This window comes from Haliaeetus albicilla, chromosome 1 (assembly GCF_947461875.1).
Source record: "Haliaeetus albicilla chromosome 1, bHalAlb1.1, whole genome shotgun sequence".
Lineage (NCBI taxonomy): Eukaryota > Metazoa > Chordata > Aves > Accipitriformes > Accipitridae > Haliaeetus > Haliaeetus albicilla.
In genome coordinates, this window is record NC_091483.1 from 58,482,890 (window position 1) to 58,504,427 (window position 21,538).

The window sequence follows — 21,538 nt, forward strand, 5'->3', positions numbered from 1 at the left end:
AAGTGTGCACACAGGGGCGTACAAGCTGTGCGATTCACACCATAGAGAGCTCACGTTTGCAGATGCTCATCCTTGGATGACAATGTTTCCGTTTTGTTTTCCTCAGAAACCTCCTGAAGCTTAGACGTTTGACCAAGGTGGACTTCATTAAGGTTACCTTCACCCACTTGGGCAGTACAAACAGTCTCATCTTGTTCTGCAGGAGGGAGGTTGCTTTTTTCCTGCCCTTGCTGCTGTTCTTGCAGTGGTTGTATTACAGGTTTTCCAGAGCTATTAATGCAGACTTGTGGACATTTTTCAGGCCTGAGTGAGCCAAAGGCAGCAGTGCAGAGATGTATTAACCAACATTTGAAAAATCACATATACATAATGAAAAGCATAACTGCTTTATATTAACCCCCCCCCAACCCTAATAGCTGATAGGTGACAAGCTACGTGAGGCAGGTGCACAAAACATAGTTTTCATAGAGTCAAATGCTTGTACTTCCATTCCTTTAAGTCAGAAACACAAACTGTCCTGAACCCAGCAAAGATTAAAGTATTCAAGTACATATTTTAACTAAACTATTCAACTTAAGGTCTTCTCAACACCAAGCCACTGTTCAATTCTATGGTAGGTGACAGTTTTGCTTCTCCTGCCTGAGCTGTATACTAGTTTTTCATCTGTGTATGCACAGGCACATGCACATCCTTCTCCTCATGTATGCTGAAGAGGTTGATGGATAAGAACATTTCTGCCCCTGCTTGCATGTGGCTTAACCAGCCAATGATAACGCTGTTCAAAGGCTTAAACCACCAACTTCCCCACATAGCCTCACCCATCTGAACAAAAGTGTTTAGAAAGACACTGAGCATTATCAGGAGGGATCTTGGGATCTCTAGATATCCTGTTTAGAACTCACTGGCACCAACTAAGCCATAAACAAGCATCTAACCTACCCTATCCAGCACCTATATTTCTAGCTGGAAACATTTGTAATAATTAGCCCATATTTAACCAGAAACCTCTGGAAATGTAATGCAATATTGCTATGTATACCCATTTCCACATGCTGTTAGAATTTTGCATCTGCTCTGAATTTTTACAGGGCTCTACCAAAAGGGCCAGAAACCCTGCGTTGCCGCCTTCTGAGGGGGAAGAGTCGGCACAGAATCGAGGACGAGGACGAGCATGGAAGAAACAGCTGCTGGGCCAACAGCAGCTCTTCCAGATCAAGAGGTCTTGACAAAGAGCCCACAGGGCCAGCTACAAGGGAGAGAGAGCAGCACAACTTTCTTACCTCATAGTTTTCTTCTCAAGTTCTCTAGCTGTGCCCTGCTTGTTCTGCTGCTTTGAAAATGGCATGGGAAGGAACTGCTTAACACTGGGCCCAGGCTGTTTCAGAAAAGCTCCAGTTCTTCTGGCCAACATGTCATCTCTTTGTGGGTCTGGAAATTTCACTTTGTTTTCTGTTCCACTGCTCTGCAGCTGAGGGATTTCAAGCTCTTCTTGGCTCTCTTCTCGTGTGACAGTACTGCTCAGAGAGACAAGTGATACTGTTCCATGACAATGCTCACTTGTGCAGCCCAAAGGCAAGTGGCTGCTCAGGCAACGTGGGGTACTGTTACTCAAAACACACCTGCAGAGTGATGGACAACTAGGTATCTTTAGCTACAGCACAGGGAGTGAGAGCAAGAGGAAACTATTTTGAATGCCACACTTATGTAGGTGATTCATTAGAAGTTGGGGATTGCATAAAAATGTATGTGAGGAATTATTCACTTGGAAGCTGGCACAAAAATCTGGACAAAGCACCATGGATTGCAGAAGTAATCCCCCCAAAAGATGAAAGACTGTTTTCATGCTGAACAGCAATTAACAGCTGAAGTACTTAAATATTATGAAAGAAAACAGACTGTTTTATGTTCACAGGATACATTCTTGTAAGTAATTTCATAAAACAGAACGCATGCCATGATGAACGAGTAAAACACATCTTTAAAGGCCGTGTGAAGAATGGAACAATATTGCTGACTGATCCAAGCTAACACCACACACAAACCAGGCATGAAGCTCAGAGGGACCTGCTTCTGTTCTCTGACCTTTCTGCTTCCCGTGGAGTCTTCAAATCCTTCTCATGAGCTACTGCCTCCCCTTGCCGCTGCTGCAGCAGATGAGGAGCTACTGAGAGGGGAGGACAACGTATGGGAACGGGGCTAGTGGTACGCCTCTGAAAAGTTCCCATCCTTCTAACTGTATCATCTCCTTCAACGTCTGGGAAATGCCCGTCGCATTCTTCCTTGATGCTTTCTTGCTGTTCGTTCAAACTGCAGGGGCTTTGTTTCTCAGAGACGATGCCAAAAGCTGGGACAGGTGATGGCATTCTCCTGCAAGAGTCATCTGTACCTGACTTGGCTACCTCACTAGTGATGAGATTGACAGGAGGGATGAGAGAGACAAAATGTTCTCAGGTCAAATGAAAGGTAAGAAAAGGAGTCCTCCAACTCAGTTTGCAAATGCTTTATAAACACACAAACTTAGCTGAATGAATTGCTTGCTGAATGCATTCATTAAAATTTCTTGCTACAGCCACAGACTAAGCGATTAAAGAAAAGCCAAAGAAATGTAAGCTCTGTTAATATGTTAACTTCCCAGAGCTGTAATTCTCCTCCAGATAAATGCCAGGAACACAGAGCACCAATACACCCTGGCTTCCGCACTACATCTTCAAAAAGAAAGTAAATCCGTTAAGTTTGAAGAAAGCATTTTTTCAACATCAGTAAGGCCAGCAAGCTGAACAACAAATTCCTAATGTGCTGAAAGCAGGCAGAGCGAAGCTGCTGGAATTAAAGAGGCAGAAAAATCTTGAACGACAGCTCAGACTCTGAGACACCAGTGATTTCACCGCCCGTCAGAAATTTTGAGGCAAGCTCTCGGAAGACCTTCGCACTGTGTTGTTTTGCGTAACCCTAAACACGTTAAGATACTGTGAAGGCGTCAGATGACTTCTGAAAAAGGCCGTGCGTGCAAACAGCTCTTAGGTCTATGCTGCAGCCCACCCCCATGCAGATCAGCATCTGTCAAGAACAGGTCTCACTGCCAGCTCAGCAGTGCTTCCTAAGCCACACCAAATACCTGGACTCATTCTGTGGCTTAGATACTTCATTGCTGTGTTCAGCAAACCCAGGACTGCCAACGGTGGTTGAAGGAGAGCTTTCAACGCTGGAGTGACTCTCCACACAGTCTTCCTTGCTTTCCTCTTCTGTTCCACTCTTGGATGAAGCTCTGCCAATAACGAGCTTGTCCCATTTCTGTTGATCAATCTCAGTTACTGGCCCAAAATGCACAAACTTCTGCTTAGGGCTACCAGCCTTTTTATTTGCTCTGGCTTTGCGGACAGCAAAATCATCGCTGGCTGCTGCTTTCACTGTGATTTCTCTTGGTGGAAGAGTGTCACTGGGACGTTTGAAATCTTCTTCACTAGTCAGAACGAGGAATAAAATAATACCCCCAACATCAGACCCCAGAATAAAGCAAATTAAATGCTCCTAAGGTTTTGAAGGGATTTTATTTTAAAATTCAAGGACCCAGGTACAAACAGCTGTGGCCTACTGAGGCCCAAATGACAGATAAAATCTGAAGATACCGCAGACCTGTTGGGGAAACTCTGGGAGCACATCCATGGAAGCTCTTCCTTAGGGGAAGGAACGTAGCATACGGCCCATTCCACACTCACCCTAACAAAGCCACAGTTCCCTTACTTGCTCACGTAGAGCTGGGCCACGCGCTATGTGAGACTGCATGGCACCGGTACACCCACCTTGCCATGGGCATGAGAGCACCAGCAAGGGAAATTCACTTATGCTAAACCAAGGAGACTGAATCTTGATTTTAGTAAATCACCTCAAAAGTAATGGAGAGACTACTAACACCTTTGAGATAAGAGAATGGCTGAGTTTGATAGTTTGTATTAGAGCTAAAATTACATACAGTAACCACATTGATAGAAGAATGCCTGAACAGATGGCCACCTTTAACTGGAAAACAGTACACACCTAAACAGGAAGGCTAGGAGTTCTTTCCTACTGGAGTCACAAATCACCTGCATGCTCATCTCCATAGTGAAATAGCTTAGAGTAACTGATTTATACTGGCTCCCTTTGTGGAGGTCTAATCTACAAAAAGAGCACTTCTACACCATACAAGGAGGCTTCTGAAACCCCTGCTGCAGTGACAAACAGTGCTGGTGTATTACTCAGCATGGAAGTACAATGCCAAGTAGATACATCAGCTTGGGTCTCAAAAGCAGTATAGCCACATTAATGCAAACAGATGCTGATCCTCAGGTAATACCCTGAAGGTATAATGCCCCAAGTCCTGAAGATAGCTTGGTTAGCAGCACCATAGCACTGCTGAGTTAGTGGTACCACTTGGACCTTTGTGCTGTTTAACTTCAAGCAGCTTCAACGCAGATTGAGCCACAAGACAAGAGGGACCTTTCTGATATGATATTAAAAGTGTCCACCAGGGAAGTGACTGTGAAACTACTGTGGTGCTCTAAATGATGGACACATTTTCATTTCATGATAGATAGCATCCCTACACAGATTTTGGACTCCTCCTGAAAACTGAAATAGGTAAGGACTGGTTGTCATCAAGGCATTCTTCAAGTTTAAAACCACAAGCATGCACAGCAGATTGTGACAAACTAAACACGCTTCCCAGGGTGCCAATCCTGTCCACAGGCAGAAACCGTACCTGGGCTCCCCTGATAGTTTCAATCTTTTCCACGTCTCCAGATCTGCTTTTGTTATAGAGGCATTCACAAAAGTCACATCTTCTCGTAGCTGAGGAAGGGTGCTTTGAGATTTCCGTTTCGCCAAATCATCTCTCTCATTATCAGGCCCTTTCACCTGCTGTTCTTCCTCTGACTCAGTCTTCTCAGTTTGCAGAAGTAGGTTCTCTTTGCTTGTCACTATTTGCCTTGCTGATGCCATGTGCACCCGTCTTCTTCTAATTTAATGCACATTCCAGTTCAGCAAGAAAAGATATTTCAAGGGAGCAATTATAAATCAGTGTCAATAGAAGAGGTTCAGAGCACAAGAAGATAAAACTGAATTTGTAAGATTAGTTTTGTATTAATTTTAGGAAGTAAACATGGAATGAATAATCTGAAGTTGAAAGCTCTCATCTACCCCGCTCATGCACTATTGAGACCATTTCTTCACATGACGTCTATTGACGTCTATTTCTTGCTCAGGCAAGAAAAATCTTTAAGTTATTCCTGTATTAAGCATTTCTGCAATAAGCTTTCTCTTAAATAGTTACGAATATCTAATTTTCATATTATTAGCAAAGTGAATTCAAGTTTTGCTTGCAAACATACTACAGAATTTCTTTGATCTTACAGTCATGTCAATAGCATTAGAATATTAAAATTTGGTTATGTGCTCTTCAGATGCCCTGCCAAACTAGTCATTAGAAAATGTTAATATAATCAAATTACCAGCAGCTGAAAGGCATATTTTGCATTACTGAAAAGAATTACTAAATATTAAGAGAAGTTTTCTGATTGTATCAGTTATTACAGTCAAGGTCCACTGTAATGTGTATATAGTGGTTTTATCTAGGATCACTTCTCATTGCACAAATAAAACAAATACACTTGTTTCCTGAAGAAGATCTGTGCCTAGCAGATACTTGTGTTCAGCAACTTCTTAAAGGTCTGTATCACTGAACTGAAGAAAGAAGAGATTTTCCAGGCTGAAACCTTGTAACCCATGCTCCATTTCCAAAAACATTGCTGTATAAGAAACATTAGGACTATGCACAACACAATTCAGCGTACTACAGTAGGCATATATATTCAGTGCCTTAACTACAGACTTCAGAGTCCATGTTTTATGCAGGGTATTAAAAGTACGTTAGATGAAACAAATGCACCAAAAAATGTGCATTGAAAATACTCAGCAAAAGAGCTGAGATGCAAAACACATCTTCCAAGTTTATTCTCCACTACTCATGCCCATGAGCTGTCTCATGAACTTAGGTAACAAAAGTGTCTGTCTTTATGTTATTTACACTCACAGCCAATTTAAGCTCCTGGTCCTGATACTCTAACAAAAAAATTACAGTTAGTAATCTACATATCTTTTTTTTTATTTTCCACTTTATGATAAAGCATTTGCATTTACTTTATCCTGTAAGTTTTTTGTAGCCAAGACAGCTTTAGTCCTACTCAGCAATAAGCCATGTGAAATTAAGCATTATAATAGAAAGAAAAAGACCATGAATGCACACCTTGCATGTTCCTGCTTTTCCATCTGCAATGGCTTTTTAACGTCTTCCAGTTTACCTTTATCTTTACTTGTATAGGGTCCAATTAAAAAGAAGTTAAATGGAACTATTTGTTTAGGTTGATTCATTCTGGCTCTCCGGGTGGCAAAGTCATCCTTTTCTAAATCAGGAACTCTGCTGGCTGCTTCATCTTCTGAACCAGAATCCTTCCCTTGATAATATGTCATGAAGGGGTTGTCCTTGCGAAGGATGATGTCTGGGGTGCTTCTGTTGTCTTCACATGTTGGCTTTTTACTGACACAGAGCAAAATTAAATAAAGCTCTTGATGCACCAGGGGAGGAGAGAGCAGCGGCAGCATTCATGTCCAGGTCATAAAACAAGCACACTTAATCAAATATGCTCCAGGCCACTGTTAGATTGGGCAAAGCCTTGCTATAAATAAAACTTATCATATACAAGTAACAAATCCGCAAGGACTTCACACAGAAAATCAGCATGCTGGATCTTTACTTACTTTAGCTATGGCTAGAAGAACCAGTAAGAACTAGTTTAACATACTAGATGCACTGAATGTAGTACTGTGAATGGCAGTATTAAACTTCTTCAACACTTCAAAGAAAGAGATTTGATGCAAATACCTGATCCCTGGCCAACATTGCTGCATCCTGAAATACCAGATATTTGGCACTTTTTTTTCTTAATGGCTCTATTTTTCTAAGAGACCTGAGTAATCACCGAGGCTGCTTGCCCTAATACTCTTAACCGCTTTTCTTCTCACACACATCCACGCTTGATTCTTTCCCTAACTAACCTTCCCTTTCCTCCAGAATAAGCCCTCTATGCCAATGCTGACATACAGTAGCTACAATGATAGTACCAGTATGCCAATGATACTGGCATGCTGGAACACACTGCCATCTGTCTTGGTCAGAAACACAACTGATACCAACACAGCCTTGTTGTTACTGAAGATTATGACAATAAAGACCCTTGACAGGTGGTGCCCAGAAAGATTAAGCTTATTTTAACTTGTAACAGTCAATACTCTTAAGTAAACTGGAAAGGCAGATGACAAGAGCTATGAGACTCTCCCGTTTGAAAATCAAATTGTATTTATTGATATTTTAGGAAGTTGGATATCAAGTAGTAGACTGTTCCATGCAGTGCTTTTGTAGGCTGCAGATATCTTGCATTTCCTCTTTCACATAGCACACCCTGCTATACACAAGGAAAAGAAGGTATCACAAAGGATTAAACAGACTGACATTAAGAAAGCAAATCTAAACAGCTCAGGGGTTGCTTCGAGTTTCTCTACTATTTTAAAAAACAACAGTATTATAATTAGCTGTTTTTTAAAACATTTTAAAGCCCTGCAAGCCCACTATACACGCCACTTATTTTATGGCCCCAGCTGCCCTTTCAAAGTACTGCTCAACAAAGTTGCCAGAGAAAGTTATGGGGAAGCCATAAACCACCCCTGACAGGTCAGCCTGGCTCAGGCTCGGAGGACAGAGGAGCACTATGAAACTACCTGCCTTCACCCTGTTACACTGCACTGCACAGGACCCCCCATTAGCGATGTGGAGAGCATGCTCTCACATTAGCCAAAGGCAACTTTTTCCTTAGATCTCTCTGAAGTATCAAGATTTCATTTAATGCAACAGACAACACTGGCCGAAGGCGCTCCAAAGAGAACTGATGTCCCTCTCCCTCATGAGCGTCTCTGTTCACAACAGCTTCCGAAACAGCAGGAACAGACGGCTCTGAGCTGCTGTACGCTTTGCATACAACCTCCCTCAGCAAAGGTAGTCCAATCCCTTAGCTTCCACTTAGAACTGTACTCTACAAGAGTCTTCTACTGCTCTTTCTTCTGTAAAAGAATATGGTAAGAAGTTAATTAAGTATGTCGATTCTTGTATATAACAAAATCAACAGACCTACAAGGTCATCTTCAGGTTCAAATTTCACTGCTGAACAGGTATATTACATCACTCAATTCTAAATCACAGGTTGTCAATACACAAACATAATTGGCCAAAATCCAATTTGCTTTTTAAACCTGCAATACAGTACGTACAAGATGACCACCAAGTAAAGAGTCTGATTTTCCATTCATGGTTTCCCAAGACATCTCCCACCCCCACCCCCCAGTACAAGAATACGAAAATTTTAGAGAAAATATACTGATCTAAAGTAGATACACTGTGCCTAATGTTTTAGGCACAAAGGAAAACAGTTATCTAAAAGTCTTATATGCCAGGACTTGCTCTCCCAAATAAGCCAGGGTACATATGATTAACTTCCTTTTTTTTTAATCAGACTTTACTACTGGTATCATTACCCTTTTCTGAATTCTAATACTTTGGAAATAGTTTTCAGAACCCTGGACATAAAGGGCATGTAAAAAAAAAATCACATAATACTCCACTAAATCTTGTTTATATTTACTTCTTAAATGAAAATCAGTAAGATGGGTATTTATTCAGCTGGTTAGGTTGGGGGTATTGTTTTATGCTTTTAGTTTTTAAGAGCTATGTATAACCAAGTGATTATTCAGTAAAAACTGCTGGATTTTTCAGTCTCATGTCCACCAATGCTACTGAAGCTTGAGACCATCAAACATAGTATTTCTGAGAAGGGTGGTTTTGGCAACAAAGAAATACAGTTATAACATTCAAAAGAGCAACTATGAGTCATTGTAATGAATAGTTGAAAAACTTACACCTTTTAGTATGTAACTAGACTTCAGCAATCAGTTTCTAGGTTAAGAATGTTTTCCATTCAGTCACATTTTGTTTTTAATGGACTCAGAAATTAGCTGTGACATTTTGGGGTCTCCTGAATCAGTTCGTGATCGTCTCAAAAGTGCTTTTTAAGGCCAGTTTACCATAGAGATAGCAAAGACTGTAGATTTGAAGATTGCAATGGACCAGAATTCCCTTCAGATTTGCAAATTGCTCTTGCACCCCTCAGCCCCAGCCCTTGCAGAAACAACACCCACATCTATGGTGGCACAGCAGGTGCTTCCAAAGTGTCAGACTGTGGGCATTTGCACTCCCTGAAGCATGGTCTTGTACAGGCTTGTGGATCTTACATCGCATTTCAGAACAACAGGAGTGTTTTGCATGCTTATGCACTGTCAAGATAAGAGTCCATGTCCCTTTTGCAACAAATGTGCCAAAAATGTTTGCTCACACTTCTCTCTTACATTCTCCTCTTCATCATCTATTACAACACACTTAATTCTCCTCTTTTTAGGGAGTCTCCATGAATCTGATCCGTACCTTTCAGATACAATAGCGTAAATAAGAGACAGATGCAGACAATAAGCAAGCAAAGAGGATCACGCATCAATAAAAAAACATGCTATAAAGAGACAATATACTCCTTCGGGAAGGGGGAATGCTTTTTGGCATGCATTTGTACAGCACCTAGTTCAATGGAGCCCTTTCCTAGAACACGATACAGCAATGAAGATAAGTACTTAGATTCCAAGCAAAAAATACATTTGCATACAAGTTCAAATCCTTCCAGTGCCAGACCCAGAATGGTTCCCTACGGAGTTCCAGCTTTAGGAACAATCAGATGCCTTGGAGAACTCAAAGTCACAGTGGGTATCCTCCAGAGGTCAGTATGTTGAGAGGAAACAGCCTGTAAACAACTCAGAGGAACTGGAAGACAACTGATAACCTCAGGTGAAAAAAAAGAGAGGCTGGCATCATTGAAAGATGAGGGAATAAGAGGGGTGAAAGAAAAAAAGAAATCAGAACACAGAAACAAGAGGGATTGAGAATTGCTCAGTGTCATTAGTGCATGGAAATTTGAATCTGATGCCAAGAAGAAGAGAAAGTATAGAGGTTCAAAGATGAGGGAACGATAATGAGACACTAAGAAAAATGATTAAATGCTCCCCTGTATCCTAAAGTGTCACTACTAAATTCTTCCCTTCTCCTCACCCACTATTTTTCCACTTACATATACAAATAATGTTCCTTACAGACCTCTGACCCCAGTGCCTTTTCTGCTGTGTCTTCCTACAATCCCCAGGAGCAGTCTCCTACTTCACTATGGTGAAGCTTGGGCTATGAAGCTCTGCTCTTTGACCCTCAGCTGGGGCAGAAAACCAGCAGCTCCTCCTTCCTCCAGCTGCCAAATTCCATGAGCTGCTTCTAGTGAGAGAAAGGAAGGAAAATGGCTTGTTATTTCTCCTCCCTTTTCCTTCAGCCCTGTCAGGGCAACAGATTGTCCAAGGAAAGAGAACCGATTTCCTGCCAAAGAGCCACACATTTGATCACATGTGCTTCTTTTGTGGAGATCAAGCCAGCAGATCAAGCACAGGGTTGGAAAAGGGACTCTCAATATAGAGAGCATCCTCCAAATGCAAATGCAAGCAGCACTATTTGTTGTGCACTGCACTGCTAACCACAAGCTATTACTATATTTTACTACATATTACTACATTATTACCATTAATACTACAACCTTAGACTCAGAACAGGATCATACTAGTATCCTACCGGTTTATGGATTCCAGATCAACTAGCACACTAATCGAGCCCAAAGGACTAATTTATGACAGATAGTTCCTCCTCATTAGTATCTGGCTTTGTTAAAGTAGTACCCCACAACCACAAATAAACACTGGTTCATTACAGCTTGACACCAGTGAAGCAAACCTGAGAAGAGGACGTATGACAGCGTATATACTGTGACTGTTTTATCTGCATATAGCACACCTGTATATGGCCTCAGACAAGTTTCACTGTATCTATAAACAAGCTGTATCACATAAGCGCTGTACTTTCTACTACTATATTTCAAAGCCCAGACTGTAGATCAGCATCTGCTGAACTACTCACTGTCAGGATTTCACCCCACAATCCTAAATAAAATGTTTTGGACAGGAGGACATTTGGACACTTACCCTTTAGCCAAACCATTTCAATCATTTAAAAGAGCCTAGTCTTCTGACATGTTGGTTACAACTCTGCTTTGCAGGCCATCCCCATGAGAAAAAGAGATTTTTCATGAGGATCCAGTATCAGATGATGGAAAGGCGTGGGCAGTGAGCCTAGCCATCATTCAGCTCTCGAGTTAAAGAACAGGAAATAACCAAATTGAACAACATCCAAAAATAAATAACACAGGTAATAAGTGAATAACTACTGATACTCCATGCCAAACTCAGTCAAATTATGATTGCTGAACTATGCCTCCATGCTTTAACTGGTACAAGTGTTAACAAGCACTGTACTTTTATAGTTCCTGCCATTAAAAATAAATGTATCATTTATTAACACAGCTAAAAATATTAACCACCTAAGACGTGTGGTTCAGTAAACTAAACCATCCCATCGGCAACAAGTAAGTTTCTGAAACTTTTGCCTAAACAAGGCATTTTTAATGTACATTTATAGGTATTTTTTTATTAAATGCAAGAAAGCATTAGGTGGAAGGTGACAAGCAGTCTGTGTAGTAGTTTTCTTGGAGTCTGTTTACATTACACTGTAAGACGATACAATTTCTCAACACAAATGCAGTTAGCATCATACAACTCTGCAATCCAGTTGCCATATCACAAGCCTTTTCAGACCAAGATCTTCATTAGCAATGGTGAGTGCTTAGCAGACTGGATTTTTGTTAGAAGTGAAATCACAGCAGATCGAGGAAACCCACACTTCAGCCAATCCTAAAAATGTGAAGCGTGCACAATTTCCCACACTGTTGGGCTAACCTGCCATAGCGCTGGGCTGCTGACATGACCTTAATGCCAGCTTGTTCGAGTCTTCTTAACTTTCTGATCTCTTCTGCATCTTTCCGCTTGGGTGCTGATGTTTCTTTTGCACTATGTGAAGGAGACTCGTCTATGGAGTTTCCTTCATTTTGATTCAAACCTACTTGATTTTTAAGGGAGCTGGCCTCAGGAGCCATGGAGCCCACTTTCTCCTTTTCACACAGTCCTGATGCTTCATTCTGTTCTTCTTCTATGGTTTCAGGGTGGGCTTTGCTATTGAATTATACAAGGTAGTTTAATGTATGCTGTGACTGAAACATACACACTTATTTATTATAAGCACATTTTGTTGATATCAAGATGTCAAAGGATATTCTGATGAATGATCTGGAAAGATAATTATGCTCTTTAATGGAAGTTGCTTCTTAGGCCAAATCAAAAGTGAAATATCAGTTGACAAAACCAGCATGCAGAAACACATAATCACAGCTATATAAACTGTACTGGTGTATAGAATACAACATATGAATAAATTCATTTTAAAAAAATGCAGCAAAAATATTACCTATTTTGACTGAATACATCAAACGTTACTTATAAGTATCATTTGTCAGTGAGTAACTGTCCTGAGAACTGAAACAGATCATCCAGAACATTTTTGTCCAGCCTTGGGTTTAAGTCAATGTCCATGGTACTTATATTAACCAGCATCTTGTCAAACACAAGCTATACGTTGCACTGTATGGTAAATACTGACATCAAGACAACGATTTTCCACTCACTGCTTTTCTACCACCTTTGCCAATTGTTACAAACAATTTATCGGTACCATCTCAGCAAGAAATTTGTTACAGCTTCATACGCATTATGAAAAGAATGAAAATTAGGCAAGTGTTAAAACATCATCATTGAGGAAGGGAGAAGTTGGACAGGCTGGTCTTACCTGAAAGGTCTGTCTCCTAGTGGCGAAGTCGCCGTGCTCCAGCTCTTTCGGTACTCTTCTCGCTCAGCTTTCTTTTTCCGAAGTGGAGCAGGTACATAGAAAGTCTGATTACTCTTGTTCGGGAGGTACTGGTTAAAAGGCACAGCTGATTTGGGTTCACCGTGTGAGGTCCGCCTCGCCAACATATCATCTTTTTTCACATCTGGCATCTTTCTGTGTGGCAGGTCAGTTTCCGAGTCACTTCCTCTCCCTAGTGAGGAAGGAGAAAAAAAATCCCTTTTCTTTTCATTTTCATCCAGTTATTTTTTTAAATTATGAATCGGAGAAGACACCACTAAAAAATTACATTTAGCATGCAAACACCAAAAAATGAGGCCGCTTTTACCTGTATTTATATTTTAAAATCAGTCACTGAAAGTAGTAGCCATAATATCTACACAGACAGTATGCATCTTTTTCCATCAACCCTTATTTTCTACCCCTGAAAAACTCATCTTCAGCTACAGGGCACATCAAAAAACTCAGGGTCAGATTAAACCAGACTTGTCAGTCACACAGGACAGCTACAGAAGCTTACCTGACTAAAGCCCAAATGACTTCTAGTTGTTTTATTTTGGACTAAGCTTCCTGATATTTACAACCCATTTAAAACACAGAAACTTAGGCAAGACTTTTCCAACTTGAAAACAAAACTCCCAAATGGTAGGACAAATACCTTAAAGAGCATTTGCAGTGGAACTGCCTTCATAGCCATTTTGGAAGCCACTTCATAGACATTCACTAGATTTCCTGCACCATCACAAGCCTTTTTAAGTAATTCACAAAGCAGCTATGTAAATAGTTCTCTCCCAGCAGTGTAACATCACCACAGGCCCTGGTTTGATGAGTGAAACGGAGCATATTCAGCCATTTCTCCCACCAGCATTCAAATCTTCTCCAAGCTTTGAGGCGTTGGATGTCTCCGGCCCTTGGCCCCTTTACAACACTTGCATACGCAATAGCTGTTCCCCTTTTTGGGGCAAGGGGAAGCCACCCAGGTTGTGTCCTCTTGCTAATTCACCACACTAGTAAATTACTAGCTAATTCATTGAGCTACCTAAGGAACAACTGAAAACAATGAAGTCATAAAAATCACAAGTAGCTTGTGTATAATTCAAAGTGGGGGAAGGAAAAGAGGTCTAAATATGCTAGGAATGTTATTTGCAAAGAGCTTTTGCAACAGATTAAGTTATTCAATGTTTGCTTGGAGAGAGCCGAAGAAGAGTGAAAGGGAACAGTAAGAAAAGACAAGACACAATGGAAATGAGCTAGTTAGACAAAAATCATAATGCGCTTTTTGCCACAAATCTTTTGCTTGAACAATTTTGGTTAAGAGCATAGGATAACTAGCACCATGACTGGTAACGTAAGTATGTCCAAACAAAAAGTGGAGACACAGCCACAGAATCATGGGTGTCTGAGGATAGCTGAAGTTTGAAGAGCTATAGTATCATTAGACTGAGCAGGGCCACAGAGGAGCTAAAAAAAAATGAAAAGATCCCTTACTGTTATTTGCTATTCTGTTTACTCTTGACTTTGTTCTGGTGTTTATTTTTTTATCACATGAAAACCAGTCTTGAACTGGCAGACAGAAATGCTGGAATAGATAACCACAGTAGCAGAGGAAATAGAACAGATTCCTCTCCCTCATTAGTGATGTGCCTACCAGCATCCCCCAGTTGAGTACTTCAAAGACAAACAGCTTCTTTAATTATTCATATTTTACTCGTGAAATTAATTTCACCTCAAATTTGAAAAAAAAAAAAAAAAAAAAAAAAAAGCTCTTGAAGCCAAAGCACCGAATGGAAGATGCAGCTGTGCTCTACATTTATAACCTTAACTTTGTTGTTCTGCGTTTCCAAGTAGAAGCAGCAGCAGCCAGTTTCCACAACCCGTAACAAGCAGTTATACACCACAGACACACACAGATCCTTCATACAAGCATCCATGCACAACTGCCAGCCAAGCAGAGGACTTATTCATTCCTGAGCACATTAGCAACTCCACAGGCAGGTCAGTCTGCCATTCTACTGTGTCTTAAACAAACTGTTCTGCTCAACCATTGGTTGTGTTTGCTTTTGCCAAGGGACAGGGTCTGCACAGGACACCAGAGCAGTTCCTAAACAGTGGGGCTAATCGCAGGTGGCATTTGTGAAGGTAATATTACTTACCGCTTCCACCTAAACTAATCATCACCTTAGGATCACTTAAATGATCTCCATTCATTAATTTTTTTTTTTCTAGGAGTGGAAGGAATCATAGTTTTATTTTGTGATCATATTATTGGGTTTGTAAAGCTCCTATCTGAATAGAGAGAAGTAACGCAAGCAGAACCTTTCCCTCCATCCAGCTTTGCATATACACTATTTCTATCAAAAACTACATGCAGCTGACTGAAACACTGGCCGGCTGGGGCCACAGGAAGAGGTTCGACAGAAGAGAGGTCAGCCAAGCTACGCCTCACCTGCAACTCTTGGAGGAGACAGCTGTGAAGTTATGGCAGCAGCAAGCAGGGAAAATGGGACATATTAGAAAGGGCCGGCTGGACAAGTCATACATGTGCACACAGCATCTGCATGCACTCTGGGTCTGGATATCATTAAAGATTAATGTTTAAGAAAAGGCTCTGTATGCTTGCATCTTATTTTGTGTTTGTTATGGACACAAGAATGTGACAAGATAGTATGTCTTAGCTGTGGCAAACAACCAACCACAAAACCTTACTAATACCTGCTAATACAGCAGAAGTTGATAGGAAGCAGCTACAGGATATATGTAACTGGCTGCCCACCAGCTCCAAGTAGGCAGGGACACTGGACACTCCTTGAGCATCCAGGATGGAGCAACACTTCTTGATTAAGACATGTGACGTGTTCCTATTTGCCAACACCACACTTTTGTCTCATTTGGGAAGGCAGAAAAATGTGTTGTAATGTGGAGATTGTGCTCTGTTCAGTGTCTGAGGGGGCATGAGGCTCTTTCCGGGAAACAGCCCCAGCACCACAGGCCACTTAGAACAGCAGAGCAGATCTTAGCCCTGCTTTCCCCACAGCTCTTTCATAACTCAGCTGTGATACCAGCTCTCCCTGCCAGCTCTTCAGTTTTAAGGAGTTCCCCATCACCTCAGGAAATCTCGCATGTGTCCGGTTATGATTAGCACCAGTTTCTTTCACGCTGCCAAAAGCAGTATGAACATCTGGTTCCTACCAAAAAAGTCTTTCTGCCCTTCCTTTTTGTATTAAATAAATAACATTACTAAGGAGAATTGATTCATGTGTGGAACATCATCTGATGATGAAGTTTGACTGATTCATCCATTCATCGGGAATGTAACCGCACAGTGGGAGCCTCAATCAAGCTTCCTTTTATTCTGAACCAGAATCCTGCTCACAACAGGTAACCTAAGTGCATGCTCCATACCTATCCCTAGCAAATCCTTCCTCATCCAGCACGCTGTATTAACAAGCCTCTGGAAGCCTCTGGGAATCAGACAAGAAAGGCAGAGAAGCAGCACCCTTCTGTAAGCCTAGAGCTGCACATCCTCACTCAAAGGTGTACAAAGATGGCCACAGGTCTGATACTGGGAACTATTAATTTACTCAGTTTTCTGAATACCATGAAAACAAATATGACATTTGGTAAAATGTTGTACATCAGACTTCAAAACTCTGTCAAGCATCAGACGTTTCCAAGATATTTCTATGTCATTTATCTGCCCAGGGTTTACTTAGGCAAGTATTTTATTCACTTCAATATTTCCCTTGTTCCTGTGCTTTTATTTCTTGCTCCAGCCTAGTTCATAAGTTAAAATGAGTCTGCATAACATCCTCTTACACCGTAACCCAGAAAAGCACTCTTCCATCATAAAATTACACTGCAATGATGTAACTCATTTTCCAACGCTATGCTATCCTAACTGAGACAGACTTCAAGTAAGTTGTTGGCAAAGTCATCTAAACCTCAGGGAGCACAAATCAGCATTCACAGAGAAATTCTCCCACCAGATTAGCACGATTCAGAGGCTGTGTCCAGCTTCTGAATGGCGCATTTACTTCAGAAACATTACTTATATGTCACAAGGTTATCCATGTGCCACAATGACCGGTACTTACCATCGCTGCTCCCTCTGAGCACTACATCTGGAGATGGTGTCTGCTGCGAGCGGGAGCCAAAGGAGTCCAGACTGTCAAAGGAATCATCTCTGCCGTGGCGAGGTGGGGAGAGGGAATCGCTGCGTTCAGAGTCCCAGCAGTCTATATAGCCACTGTCACGAATGCTGCGCTTTGGGCTCTCAATATCCTCCGTTTCCTACAGGGAAGTACAGCAGGTACTTCTTCACAAAGAAACCACCGACATGCCCATGAGATCCATTACACATCAACCAGCAAAGCATCCTCCCAAATACTAAAAATCTCCTCCCCAAAAAACGGTTTCCTTATTTTCTGCCCCTTCTCCCCTTCAAGACAAATGTGCAGGCTTGCAACAAACCCCAATTTTATGCTGATTAAGAGGAAACCCCGCTCATTAGATTAGTACGATGAACTGAGAAAAAGTTGCAACAGGCAAGTTAATAAACCGATCAAAACTGAAAGTAACCTGAAACTTGACTTGTCGTCCATAGTCCATAGCACAGGCAAAGGCACTACAATTTTAACATCGTGCCTGCATCAGGTTTAAGTCTGCTGCTTTCCAAAAGATCTCCCCCCTCCCCTTGCCCATCTATTGTAACTGGCCGGGAGACCAGCAGACAGCATTTGTTGTTGCTGCTTCAGCTCGGCAAAATAATGAAGCAGTGTGCCCCAGCCTCCCTCTACCTTGAAGAGAAATTCCTGTTATGAAAGAGGGATGTCTTTCTGAAGCAATCAGCAATGAAAAATATGCAAAATGCTTTTCCTGATGCCTCAGAAGAATTCAGTTGTGCTCTTTACTCTTTGCCAGCTCCTGGCTCTGGGGGATATGAAAGCACTTGTAGCTGACCCACATGTTCAGAGCAGGGAGAACAATGGTTGTCTTTGACAGCCCTGTGATTATAAATTCTTTCCAGTGCAAGCAGCACATACTAAAACACTGAAACTCCAGCAGAGGAAAAGGTCAATAGAAGCCATCCTCACCCTTGCATTATAATAAATTCCTTGTTTTAGACAGTGTCTTAACATTAATTACAATCGCACAGGCTTAGAAAAAACAAAAATAAACTACGTTTATTCAAAGATAAATCTGTTTTTTTCTCCCCAGACAGTAAGTAAAGTCAGAGATGTGGGTGCCATTAACAGACTGACATTTTGTGACCCAAAGAGACTGGAATGTGATTTTTTTTTTCTTTCTTCCCCCCCCCCCCGAAGCATTTGAATATTAATTCCTAATTAAGAAGCACCCCCTGCTTACCACTAGCTGGAGCACAATGGCTATATGTTGAGCACAGGTCCCACTGTCCCTTACCGCTAAGGTTTTACCTGTTACTAGTAGTGCCAATGAGAAGATCAATCAAGAACAACACAGTACGCTATGGCAGGCCACCTCCCCACAAGAAAGGAGAAGTGATGGAGAGAGGAGAGTCCTGCAGTACACACCAAAGCTTCTATGCTGGAAAAGAGGGAGGCTCGAAGCAAGGCTGAGAGATCAGGCCCAACGTCCTGCAGACTTTTCAGGAAGAAGGCTTAATTAGTGCCACTCACTATTACTCTGCCAAAATACCACATTAAGGGCAGCAGCAAAGGTCACCTAAGGCCAAGCTAAACTGTGGTAATGTCATTAAGTAACCTCACTGCAAATTGAAGTGAAAGTATTTTCTAAAAACAAATAAAATACATCTAACGAAGTCGTAATTGAATCCTATGTAATTTCCTCCCCCAGTCCTGCTTAGTAAACTAAAATACTGATAGAAACACTAGACAACAAAGATCCGTCTCCCTGAAATCTGCATGAGTTACACACTTCCAAGAACAAATCTAAAAATCCTACCAAAATCCCGTTTGTGACACGATCCAAAAATCTTTCTAAAAATCCAAATTCCCTAAATCCCCTCATCCCTTCATACCAATCAGCTATTCTCAATCCTCAGGCACACTTCCATTTTCCTAAATTACTGTATTTGAATGACACAGAACTGCTCAGCAGTTACAGGGACTTAAACTTGGGCAAGGAGCCCCATCCTGCATTCACTATCTCCCAGAGTTTGAAAACAGTCCAATTGTGAACTAATGAGTTCTGCAGACACTACTTTCAAAGGCCTGTTGATGTTAATTTTGCATGCCGCTCACCAGGAATTAGGAGGCAGGCACCAGGATGGGATCTTCGACTTCTGTAAACATGTTCTTTACAGCCTTCCCCTTGGCAAAGCTACTCTTCCAGCCCAGCACCGTCTCACAGACGGGTACTTGTCCTGCCTTGAACAAATGTCATCTCTCAAATGTTATCAGTGGGAAAGTGGTTATCTGCACGACTGATAACACCGTAACATGACACACAACAGCACATTAGTCTTTCATACTATCTAATTAAAAACACAGTATGTCACTGAGTGGTAGTAAAAGTGTGATTGCCAAATATAAGATGCGTTTCTCCAGGAAGTTCCACCCACTAAATATAATCAAAAAGTCATGGATGTTTTGTCATTGGGAACTTCTAGCTTAAAAGTAAAGAAGAATGCGTATCCAAATAGTTAATGAAATTAAAAACAGAGTAGCATGAATAAAATTAGAAATGAATAGCCCTTTCAGTATGAGAAGTAGAAAAAGATGAGTCCGAGACAACTTACATCCAAGCTGCCTTTTGATTTGCTTATTAAAAAAGGAGGGCAGAGAGGATTTACAACAGAAGAACTAAACCAGACTGAATTTATGGTCGATTTAATTATTAAATTCTGTGGAAAAAAATGCCAGTAGAGAATGTGATAAAGTGTCTTTTCATCACTCGAGCACAGCTATAAAGAACATCAGAGTGTTGCACAGCATGATTAACATGTTCTATTTTACAACCAAATCCTCTTCAAATGCAGTAACAGACAAGCCCACAATTGCCAATGGGAAATACTGCAGGGGTACAGGAGTAGGGACGTGACCTTAAAATAAGTCGCCAGCAGCCTTCGTACCAGCACCACCTCAACAAGACTTTTCAGGACTGCAAAGCGCTCTGTTTTTACGTTAAAGGAATATATAGCTTTCAGCTTTTATGAGATCTCTACTCTGCTCCCAGCTCCAACATCTGCAACAAATCAAGTCCCAGCCTCTTGCTTTTGTCCTCGACCTGCAGTGTTCTGCACTGCCCAGCCAGGCGCTCCACAGTCATCAGCTCCCCACAGAACACTGCCTTTTGGCCCCAGCCTACTTTATCCCACAAAAGGGCTCAAGATAGACCTCCAAAATGCTCTGATAATTAGTTTGATGGGTAAACATCACCTGGAAAAAGAAGAGCCTCGTGCTGTGAGATTAAACATTAAAAAATAAACCATGATACCATGCAGCACTAACATGACAGCAACCTGCACTTTGGGAATTTTTCTGCACTAGCTCCCTTGTCTGCCTTTGTTTCACCTTTCAGACTCTTTGCAGTGGGGACTGCTCCTTCCCCATGTCTTCTGTTTGGCAATAATTCAAGTATTAACTTCATTTCCTTACTGCTTAGGCTCAGTCATAGCACTCATGAGTGGCAAAGTCCCGCGTGATTAGCACAGGTCATTTCAAATGAAGACCAAAATAAACCGCTACAGAGAAGCAGGATGTTCTCTTTCCTCTCCATTTCCACCTGCTTGTTCACAGGAACTGGGCTCACAAACAGGGATTTTACCCATCTAGTTAAGGCTCTCTGCTCACACCAGGGTGTAGGAACTGCTATTAGTCAGCCAAGTATTTCCTCTCCGGTGGCAATCCGGTGCTGGCCCTCTGAGATCCCAGAATGAAGCGCTGCAGCTGGCGCAGATGCAGTAGCACAGATCTCAAGGAGAGTAAAGAGTCTCCCATGGTCCCCAAACCCTACTGCCTGTGGTGACTTGGTTGTTAAATGAGATGGGGAGGGAGTAGCAGGCACGGAGCTCTCTGTGGGCTGGAGAATATACCTGCACGGCCTTTCCTGAGCAGTATGTCTGACACATGCGATGCTAGCACCAGGTGCTGACGTCTTCTTACATGCCTGCTCCTTGCCCCTTCCATCCCCAGTAAACACATGCTTGGATATCAACGCTAACCATTACTGAGGTTAAGTGTCTCATGTTGAGGTTCAGGGCATGCTGGACCGTTCAACCAGAAGTTCCCAAACCACCCTACAGCAATCACAACTTTTCCTTTCCAGCAGAGCTCAGCTCATCATAAACCACCAAATATGATTTCAGCGAGAATTTAGAGCTTGGCAAAACACAGATTCATCATAACTATGCCCTTGGTGAAACACAATCTCCTCCTTCTACCCTTCAGCTTTATTTAGATACTTTGGTTTGATGTTTTATGTTGCAATTTAAAAACAGAAGAGCTGCCCATGAGACTGAATGTTTTAAAGAAGAAAAATCTCTGCTCCTGTGAGTCCTACCACCTTAGTTTTGAGTCTCAGCTC

General features: G+C 41.7%; 1 protein-coding gene across 7 annotated transcripts in view; it reads right to left on the bottom strand.

The window, feature by feature from the left end:
- Positions 1-21,538, bottom strand: part of LIMCH1 (LIM and calponin homology domains 1) — a 183,213-nt gene that overhangs the window by 47,280 nt on the left and 114,395 nt on the right. For 5 of the 7 annotated variants that reach the window (XM_069791087.1, XM_069791105.1, XM_069791095.1 and 2 more), the window contains 9 exons: positions 17,107-17,302; positions 12,956-13,205; positions 12,013-12,285; positions 6,281-6,571; positions 4,739-4,993; positions 3,116-3,460; positions 2,083-2,403; positions 1,281-1,514; positions 55-303 (listed from right to left, as the gene is read on the bottom strand). In XM_069791087.1, coding sequence (XP_069647188.1) covers positions 55-303; positions 1,281-1,514; positions 2,083-2,403; positions 3,116-3,460; positions 4,739-4,993; positions 6,281-6,571; positions 12,013-12,285; positions 12,956-13,205; positions 17,107-17,302 — 2,414 coding nt within the window. Of the gene's footprint in view, positions 1-54; positions 304-1,280; positions 1,515-2,082; positions 2,404-3,115; positions 3,461-4,738; positions 4,994-6,280; positions 6,572-12,012; positions 12,286-12,955; positions 13,206-17,106; positions 17,303-17,590; positions 17,799-21,538 lie in introns of those variants that run through there. The other 2 variants (XM_069791112.1, XM_069791137.1) reach the window with 2 other exon arrangements.